The sequence below is a fragment of the Mustela nigripes genome, chromosome 5 (assembly GCF_022355385.1).
Source record: "Mustela nigripes isolate SB6536 chromosome 5, MUSNIG.SB6536, whole genome shotgun sequence".
NCBI lineage: Eukaryota > Metazoa > Chordata > Mammalia > Carnivora > Mustelidae > Mustela > Mustela nigripes.
Window position 1 is genome coordinate 87,165,637 of NC_081561.1, and position 10,060 is coordinate 87,175,696.

The 10,060-nt window shown below is 37.3% G+C and overlaps 1 protein-coding gene and 1 non-coding gene across 9 annotated transcripts in view; one reads left to right on the forward strand and one right to left on the reverse strand.

The window, feature by feature from the left end:
• Positions 1-670: 670 nt before the first annotated feature.
• CCDC28A (coiled-coil domain containing 28A) overlaps positions 671-10,060 on the forward strand; it is a 12,655-nt gene continuing 3,265 nt past the window's right edge. For 6 of the 8 annotated variants that reach the window (XM_059400818.1, XM_059400824.1, XM_059400821.1 and 3 more), the window contains exons 1-6: positions 671-831; positions 2,445-2,538; positions 2,767-2,966; positions 3,699-3,862; positions 7,022-7,176; positions 9,014-9,036. In XM_059400818.1, coding sequence (XP_059256801.1) covers positions 2,470-2,538; positions 2,767-2,966; positions 3,699-3,862; positions 7,022-7,176; positions 9,014-9,036 — 611 coding nt within the window. In that variant the 5' untranslated portion in view covers positions 671-831; positions 2,445-2,469. The remainder of the gene's footprint in view (positions 832-2,444; positions 2,539-2,766; positions 2,967-3,698; positions 3,863-7,021; positions 7,177-9,013; positions 9,037-10,060) is intronic. The other 2 variants (XM_059400823.1, XM_059400822.1) reach the window with 2 other exon arrangements.
• On the reverse strand, positions 1,810-1,950 carry LOC132018806 (U4 spliceosomal RNA). Its single transcript, XR_009404593.1, has one exon. It is a non-coding gene; the product is annotated as a U4 spliceosomal RNA (small nuclear RNA).

A 10,060-nucleotide genomic window follows, 5' to 3' on the forward strand; every position in this document is an offset into this window, starting at 1 on the left:
GATTTTATTTATTTGACAGAGAGAGAAATCACAAGTAGGCAGAGAGGCAGGTAGAGAGAGAGGAGGAAGCAGGCTCCCTGCGGAGCAGAGAGCCCGACGCGGGACTCGATCCCAGGATCCTGGGATCACGACCTGAGCCGAAGGCAGAGGCTTTAACCCACTGAGCCACCCAGGCGCCCCCAAAGTAGCTTTTGATAGTAATAAAATCTCACTTAGGGTCTTGGCCTAGTGTCCTTACACAGAAGCACGGCTTTTCACGTTGCCTTCCAAGTTGAAGTTGGTTTACCTTGAGACGTCCGGGCGAGATAGTTGATTCAGTTGCTATGGCGACACTCCGTTTCCGCCTCCGGGCTTGCTCGAATAGCATGCTGGGAATTGTAGTGCGTGGGAACTGACACTCACCCAGGGGGCGGGGCAGCTTCCAGAGAGGGGGCTGAGTTCCCCGTTCCTCCCTGTACCACCATCCCTTGGCCCTCTGTGTTTCTGGGCCACAGAACCCAAAATAAAAGCCCAACTATGAAGTCTTCCTTTCCACGTCCACCTAAAGTACAGCTGAGGGCACGGCAGTGGAAGCAATGAGGTGCCAAGGCCGGAGACGCGAGCCCCACTGGTGGGGCAGGAAGAGGCGAGGCTCCCGCCAGGGGCACGGAGGCTCCGCCTCCTCACGTCATTTCCGTAAACAAAAGGGGCTGTGAGGGCGGCAGGGTCCGGGATGTGACCCCGGCTCAAGCTGCGGCAGTAGCGTCGCCGGCTGCAGCTGCGGCAGTGGCTTCGGAGGCTTCGGGGTCTTTGCAGTTTGAGAAAGAGGACCCCGATCCTCTCCTTCCTCAGGTATGAAGTGGAAGCAAAAGCGCTCTGGCAGTGTCGCGTTAGGCCCCTTTCACCAACTACCCTGGCCACCGCTCAATTCAGGGAGCTGAAGGGTCACCGTGGCGGCTGACTGGGGAAGGGGAATGAGGTGAAGTTAAGAGGGATTCCTAGTAATCCTGTTTGGAGGCTGTGGGTTCCTGGCAATCGAAACCCGTGTGTGAGTAGCTGTGAGCAGTCTGCAAAGGCCTACTCTAAAACCTTCCTTGCTACGTGGTGTACAGAAAAGATTTCGGTTCTCTTGGGGCAGAGATTTGCCTTTCCAAAAAACAGATTTCGAGCCCTGGCCCTTTAGTACATCGTAGTTTAAACCACTGTTGGTTTATTTGCATTGCTTTACTTCGTAGGGTTCTTTTTCTTTTCTTTTTCTCGTATCACCAAATATGTTTTAGCATCATTAAAATCAAAGTTTAGTGTGTTTATGTGTTTATACAGATGCTTACCTCCTTGGAGAACTAATAACCCATTGTCTCTGTTCAGTTACTTATTAAAATTCCATTTAATTTGTGTTGCATGCTGAAACAGCAAAAATACCTATTATGTTACTAACAATGCTTCTTAAAGGAAAAACTGTTAGCCAGGATTTGAATGAATTTTCACTTGGTATCTGGAATTAAAGGCTAGTCATTATAGCCTTTCCTTGAAAACCTTTGCTTCTTTAGAAGTCTCATAGCTCCAGTTACAATTGTCTGGAGTCAGCCTGAGCCAAGCGAGCTGAAATGGTTTAAATTCCAGTGCTGGTGGCAGTTGTTTAGACAATAGCAAAAAATCTGGTTTCATCAAGATTCTCAATTATGTTAGGAGTGTAATCAGTGGATTTGAATCTTTTGGTATGGTCATAGCATAGTTAGATTCACAGTGTACACAAAAAGGGCTAATACTGCTAAGGCACTTTACAGCCTGATGAGGTAAATAGCCATGTAAATTTCTCATCTCCTGATACATGAAACAATGTAATTAAGAATTTAATAGTGTGCGTAAGTAAAAAGAAAATATAGAAGGATATTTTTAATTAGCAATAATCGTGCCTCATCGCGCCTCAGATAAACCTCATTGGCTACAATACTGCCACTGCGCAAAGCTAGAAGGATATTTTTAGATAGGTGGCTGTTAGGAAAAAAAAGCTGGTAAGTACATGAAGTAAAGGGAAAAGATTGGATCTGTGTTCTCTATGGTAAGGCCAGTTGGAACTTCACAGTATAACTTTTTTGATACTAGCAAACCTAAACATATATAATACAGTTTCATATATCCTTGGGAATAGGTGGAGAAAATATATTCAAAATAGTCATGGAACAAGTTTAATTTTACAGAACTTCAGTTGATCAAGGAACTAGAATCAGTATTATCCCTAGGCAGAAACTCAGTTTCTGCTTGGTGGTTGAAATAAGTTTTCTAGCTATTAGTTAAAATGCAGATACTCCTTTCATTTACACATCTGTTTAAATCTAGCTGGTTCTTCCAAGAACAGATTTTAGCAGGAGATTTAAAGACCATCTAGAGCTTGAGTCAGGCTGAGAATATCACATGGCTATTTTGTTTATTTTTTTATGTATTGTTCCCCTTCTCTAATGCAGGCTTTTTGAGGAAAGGGACTTTGTCATGTTAACGACCGTTTTCCCAATACTCAGAATAGTACCTGGGAGGTGGAAGAGAGTAAATATTTGTGGGGTGAGTGAATTTTTAAAATGGTGAAAAAAATTTCTAACTGGCAATTTTGCTTAGGGTTTTTTGTATATATAGCACAGTAGGTTAAACTTAAGGGCTTTTTATTTTAACTTTATCTAATGATCTCTGAAATTCTTGATATATTGGTATCAGCCTATGAAGTGGGTCTTTAAACCCCTTTCAGTTTTGCATATTATAGCCAGTATGTATCATTTTGCTATATTTCCTTAGGTTTTAAGAAGCTGGCCTTGGTGCAGTAAGGAGCTTAGAACAATGGAGGAACGGAAAGTGAAGAGGAGGAGTCCTAAGTCTTTTAGTGCCCACTCTACTCAGGTGGTTAATGCCAAAAAAAATGCAATTCCAGTTAGTAAAAGCATAGGGTTTTCAAATCCTGCATCACAGTCAACTTCACAGCGACCAAAGTTAAAAAGGTGAATTTTTTTTCTTTCATAATGTCACAGCAACATGCTATCAAGGTAAATACTAAATCCAGTAATTCTTATAACACTTTTTTCTCTTGGCTTAACTTTCAAAACAGTTGAGGCACATATTGTATGTGATTTAGAAAAGAAAATTATAAAGGTTACAATGTGTAGGGATTAGAACATGCAGAATGAATGATTGGTTTGAAGGCCCTTACTTAGTCTCCTATTAAAATAGACTCAGTGAGAAAATAGACAAAGTTGATGCACTAGCCAGAAAATGGAACAAAATATACAGGGGATTTTTTTGTACTTAATGTTTTTTTAGTGAACATATAATGTATTATTTGGGGTTTTTTTTTTTAAACTAAGCTGAGTGTGCTTTGGTAATTTTATTTTTTAAAAAAAGGGTGGCTTCATTGCTGTCATAGAAATGATTCATATTTATTGTAAATATTCAAAAACAAGAAAAGTTCAAAGAAGAAATTTAAAACTACCTAGAAGTAACTCATTATTAATATTTGGTGACCATCATTTGTCTTGAGGCTCTAAAGGAAACAGGAGCAACAAGTTCAAGTGTGATATATAATACAGCTGTATGTATGTGAGTACTCTGTAGTATTAGATATTTGGAAAGCAAGATAATACATGTATTTTATGTGTACTATATATATATGCATAATTCTCTCTTTTTAAAGATACTCATATACAATTAATGTTTGTATTGCATCATCTTTGCAGAGTGATGAAAGAAAAGACCAGACCTCAGGGTGGAGAAGGAAAAGGTGCACAACCAACTCCTATTCAGCACTCCTTCCTCACCGACGTCTCAGACGTTCAGGAGATGGAGAGAGGGCTTCTCAGCCTTTTGAATGATTTCCACTCTGGAAAACTTCAAGCATTCGGCAAGCCATAGATATTTCCCTTTTGTTTTTCTTTTCAAGATGTTTGCATCCTATTTGTTTGCATTTGTTTTGCCATTTCTTTTAAAAGTATCATTTTCTTTTATTTAAAAAACAGAGTCCAGAGGCATAAAATGCAATCACCCCAGATTTCATTTGTCATGGTTTATAATTTATCTTTGAAAGTTTCAGGAAAAAGGGTTATTTATTTGTTTATTTATTTTTGAGAGCAAGGTGAGAGAGGCAGAGGGAGAGGGAGAGAAAGAATATTAAGCAGGCTCCATGCCCAGTACCGAGCCCCATGCAGGGCTCGTTCTCACAGCCCTGATATCAGGACCTGAGCCAAAATCAAGAGTCAGATGTTTAACCAACTAAGCCAACCAGGCTCCAGGAAAAAGTTTTTTTAAGGAGGGAGGGTTGGTTGAAATGTTAACGTAGGATTGGTATTATGGAAAAACGATCCTGAAAGTTACAAATAAAAAATAGTCTTCATCAGTTAAATAGTTGAGACTTAATGTTTTGGTTAGGGAAAGTCTCAGGATCATTTTTATTTACTCTTTGAAGCCTAAACTTAATTTTTGTCCACCATTCCTTACTTTTGAATTTGAAGAATCTGGTTTTCTTGTTCTTTCATGAATCTAGAGAACAGTTGATTGTCCCATTAAGAACTCTGAGTAGGTAGTTTTGCATATGAGTTCTGAAAGTATGTAGTCAGTTTTTGTATTCAGTTTGCAACTTGCCTTATTAGTCTTATCTGATAAAATTATGTACATGTATTTTATATAAAGCAGTTTGAAAATTATTGGATGCACACATGAAGAATCTCACACAAATGCATAAATGTCATCAGCATACATGCTGGGTTTTTTTAGCCACCAATAAAAGGGTAAATAACCAAATAGAAAACTGGGTAGAGGTCCTAAAAAGAGCAATTCAGCTGCTTAACAACCACAAATGCAATAGTAATACAATAAATCTCACCTCATACCAGCAGACTGGCAAAATTAAAAGACTGGTAATACCTGTTGCTGGTGGAATTCAGAGAAAAGAGTTCTTTCATAAAATGCTGATGGTGCTAGAGGGGGTCAATGTTTGGAAGTTTTTTCTTTAACTCTTCTCATTAATTCTGCCTGAGAATCAGTGAGCCCTTCATATCTACCAGCTCATTTTCATCTAAAGGAACATTTTTTCTGTTAATTGATTCCACCTCCATCTGTTCCTTTTTATCCTTTTGGAGCTTCTATTCTCATGTTGGTTCATGGTTCTCACCTGGATCCCTTATGATTTCTGCTTCTTTGTATTTTTAATCCATATTGTCCCCCTCTTTCTCTCTATCTATGTATGTTAAAAATTGATGCATTTATATGTGTGCCAGTCTATACATGTGTACACACATATACACACATGCCCCTCTCTTGGGGTATTTCTTCCACTTGACCTTCCAGATTACTACTAATTGTTGAAAAACAAAGGAAATACAAGATATTTTCTCAGAGATATCAGGCTTTTAAATATCTCAGAAATATCTGACTTTTAAAGGATGACTTTTAAAGAGCTGTAACTAGCTTCAAAATTATCAGTAGTTGGGGCGCCTGGGTGGCTCAGTGGGTTAAGCCTCGGCCTTCAGCTCAGGTCATGATCTCAGGGTCCTGGGAGGGAGCCCTGCATCGGGCTCTCTGCTCTCAGCAGGGAGCCTGCTTCCCCCCTCTCTGCCTGCCTCTCTGCCTAATTGTGATCTCTCTGTCTCTGTCAAATAAATAAAAAAAAGTTATCAGTAGTCAACATAATATTGTCAGTTTATGAAGATGATATAAAGCTGGCTGGAGGAAATTACAGTGTAATATACATGAATTCCTATTGATTCAAGATATATACTTCAACTTTATACTTTATACTATATTTTATACTTCAACTTTAGCTGAGCTATAGTATACCTCTGAGAAAGCCATGGATTTTTAGGAAAAAACTTTAGTATCAAGAGGTTGTAGAGACTAGGGGCACCTGACTGACTCAGTCAGTGGAGCATGTGACTCTTGATCTCAGGGTTGTAGGTTCAAGCCCCACACTGGGTGTAGAAATTCCTTAAAAATAAAATCTTAAAAAAAAACAAAAAGAGGTTGTAGAGGCTATACGTAAAGTGTATGAAATATGTAATATATCATGTACTATATATATATTAGCGGTCCTGAACAGATAATGCCACCTCAGACAACTCTGGTCAATACATAATGTAAAACCTGTCCTTCAGGAATTAAGCTGTCTTGCATTACTGAGTATACAACTGAATATTACACTGTGTTTCTCATGCATCATAATATTCTTCATAAATATTTTCATTTTTATTTCTTTGAGGAGGTATATATAATTGGTGGCAAAATGATTCATGATTGAAGTTCTTTTTTTTTTCCCCATGGTTGAATTTTTTTTTTTAAGATTTTATTTATTTATTTGATGGAGAGAAATCACAAGTAGATGGAGAGGCAGGCAGAGAGAGAGAGAGAGAGGGAAGCAGGCTTCCTGCTGAGCAGAGAGCCCGATGCAGGGCTCGATCCCAGGACCCTGAGATCATGACCTGAACCGAAGGCAGCGGCTTAACCCACTGAGCCACCCAGGCACCCCTCCATGGTTGAAGTTCTTATAGGAGTCTCAAGGTTACTCATTCTTATAAAATATTAGGTCACTCAGTTCAAATGACAGTTGTCAAATTGAACATGATTAGATGACGCTATTGCTTCTAGAAATGATATTACTATAAAAAAAAAAAAGGACTTTCTTTACCTAAGGGATGATTTTGGGTGTTAGTTGTTTCGTTTTTCTTTTAATTTTTGAAAGATTTTATTTTCAAGCAATGTCTACCCCTGCTACAGGGCTTGTACTCAACCCTGCACCAACTGAGTCATGGTTTTGTTTTTTTTTTTGCAGAAAATCTTTCCTATTTGATTTTCTCAGTGCCCACAGTCGTTTCTTAGATTATCATTGTTTTTCTGTGAAAACAGGATTTGATTTGTGATTATGCACAGAAAATACACAGCCATTACCAATGTAATTCACCACAGAAAGAAAGCTAATTTCCTGTGAGCACCTTGAGTTTAGAAGTTTTTCCTCAAGGCTTTTAGTTTGAACTGTCCTAATCTTTATTAATGTTCTGGGATGTTCCCCCAGGAAATGAATGTTCCATTGAACAGATGGAACATGTTCGGGGAATGCAGGAGAAATTAGCTCGCTTGAATTTGGAGCTCTATGGGGAGTTAGAGGAACTTCCTGAGGATAAGAGAAAAACAGCCAGTGACTCCAATCTGGACAGGCTTCTGTCTGACGTGAGTGGAATTCTTTTTCTTTATTCTTTCTTTAGTAAAAAATTTTTATTGAAAGAAAGGTCATCATTTTAATCATTTAAAGTATACCATTTAGTGGTTTTCGGTACCTTCACAGTGTTTTGCAGACATCACTACTGTCTAATTCCAGAACATGTTCATCACCCCCTAAAAGAAACCCTATCACTCTCAATTCTCCCTTCTCTTCATCCCTTAGCAGCCACTAATCTACTCTCTATGTGGATGTGGCCATTCTGGATATTTCATATAAAGAGAATTACACAATGTGTGGCTCCTTTTATGACTGGGTTCTATCACTTAATGTAGTATTTTCAAGTTTCACACATGTTGTATTCTACCCTTTTTTAAAAAGAAATATATTTCAAAGAAATTGCTATATTTGCATCTAAGCATATATTCTGAGAATGCTGGCAAATCTAAAAGTGAAAGATTCACTTCTGTCCTTATATGATAAGATTTTAATATATAGAAGATCCTGATATGATGTATACATTGTATGTTATTCACTCATCTAGTGGTTACTTATTTCTAAATACAGAACTGTATTTGCTATTTAAGGTAATTTAGTACATGCTACATGTATCAGCTTGCTACAACTGCTGTAACAAAGCGCCATAGACTGGCTACCCTAGAAGTTTCTTTTCCACAGTTCTGGAGCCCCAGAGATGGAGATCAGGGTATCAGCAGGACTGGTTTGTTCTGAGGCCTCTCTCCTTGGCTTGTAGATGCCCATCTTCATCTTTAGATGGCATTCCCCTTTTATCATTGGGTGCCTATGTCCCAATTTCCTCTTCTTGTAAAGCCACCAGTCCTATTGGATTAGGGCCCACACTAATGACCTCATTTTAACTTACTCCATCTTTGTAAGACCCTATCTCCAAACACACTCACATTCTGAGGTATTGGGGGTTAGGGCTAAAATGTATGAGTTTGGGGAGGACATAATCCCATCTATAACACTACGTATGGTTCTTCTACTAAAAGGTATTAATGAAATTGGTCTCTTTAAACATTTATTTGGAATAAAAGAAAAAGAAAAATTGATACTTTAGTTTCAGAATAGTTTCCATATTCACTAATGACAAAAATGTTTAATTTCTGTTCCTTCTCTTTATCCTTTGAGTAACTAAATGTGCAGGAAATGATATGCCCATACTTTCAATGTTTCAAGCCTGTGTGTTTATTTTATATCTACTGTGTTCAGTCTTACAAGTATTTCCTTCTACTAGTTCCTCTTAATAAATAAATACAGGCTTGTTTTGCATTACATTTAGGAAAGTGACTGTGGTATGGTGAGAACACTGAATTTGAAACCAGAAAGCCTTTGTTTAGTCTGGGTATATCAGTGTAACTTGGTCAATTTAGTTAACATTTCTATAACTTTGTTTCTGTAACATTTCTGTAAAATAGGTGTGATTAACTCTACCTCATCCTGAAAACTGAATGATATGTGAAATCTTTTTGTAATCTACAAAGGTTTTAAAGAGTTTGATCATGAAAATGTCAACTTTTTAAAACTATTAATAGAGATGTTATAATTATTCATGGTTTTAAGAATCCTTATAAAACTCCAGATTTTATTATCTGGTTTCATTCTCTTCTCATATGTGTTTAATAAATGCTAAAGGTACTTTATAATTACTTTGTATAAGTGAATTTCCTAGTCTGGAAATTTTTGGAAAGTTTTTTCAATATTTTACTTTTTCTTTTAAAGAAAGCTTAAAGGAAAAATGGTTTATTTTAAAATATGTAAACAATGACCCACTGAAGATATTTTTCTTATAAAAATCAAAATTAACTTTGTTTCTTTGTGTTACAGTTAGAAGAACTGAATTCTTCCATGTATCCTTTTGTCTAATATCAACAGTGAAAAGTTTACACATTATAACTCCAGTGAATAGCTCAATCAAGTGAACAAGGACACCTACTATTATTACTGGAGCCATTTCTCTTCCCCTTTGGTTTCCAAATGGAATTTTTAGTTGCTTTTGTATGTTGCCATTTTGTTTGTTTCTGGTTTGTTCTGCTTTGCTTTGTGTTGTTTTTAGATTTTTATTTTTATTTTTTTTTTAAGATTTTATTTATTTATTTGACAGAGATCACAAGTAGGCAGAGAGGCAGGCAGAGAGAGAGAGAGAGAAAGAGGGAAGCAGGCTTCCTGCGGAGCAGAGAGCCCGATGTGGGGCTCGATCCCAGGACCCTGAGATCATGACCCGAGCCGAAGGCAGCAGCCCAAACCACTGAGCCACCCAGGCGCCCCTGTTTTTAGATTTTTAAAAGAAATTTAAAAAATATTAATCAGGAGAATTGAGGATTAGGCTATTGCCATAGAAATTATTTTGAATCTTAGATTCTTGAGTTAAAGAGCAGTTGGATATGTGGACATAAAATGCCATACTTAATTTACTATCATTACATAGAACACTTTAGATGCATATATAAAGTGTATTATAGGATTAGCTTAAAGGAAAGCACCAAGGCATATGTAAAATATGCAGGTTTTGACATTTCAGTTTGGAGCAATTATTTCAGGAACTATACAAAATGTATTTCTGGACAGAGATGCAGATACAATGTGAGATATATAAGAACAATAAGAAATGATTCTGCCTATAAGATCATTTAATTTGAGAGTTTAGTCCCTCTGGACTAAATAATGCGATACTAAAAAGGATACTGGTTGTGGAGTCAGGAGATTTGATTTTTGAAATTTGGTTTTGATACTAATTTTGGGTAAATTGTTTAACATCTCAGAGTGTCCTCTGTAATATGGGGTAATTGCTACATATAATGATGTGTATATGAAATTTTCCAAACTGTAGAAAATACTATATATATATATATATATATATATATATATATATAT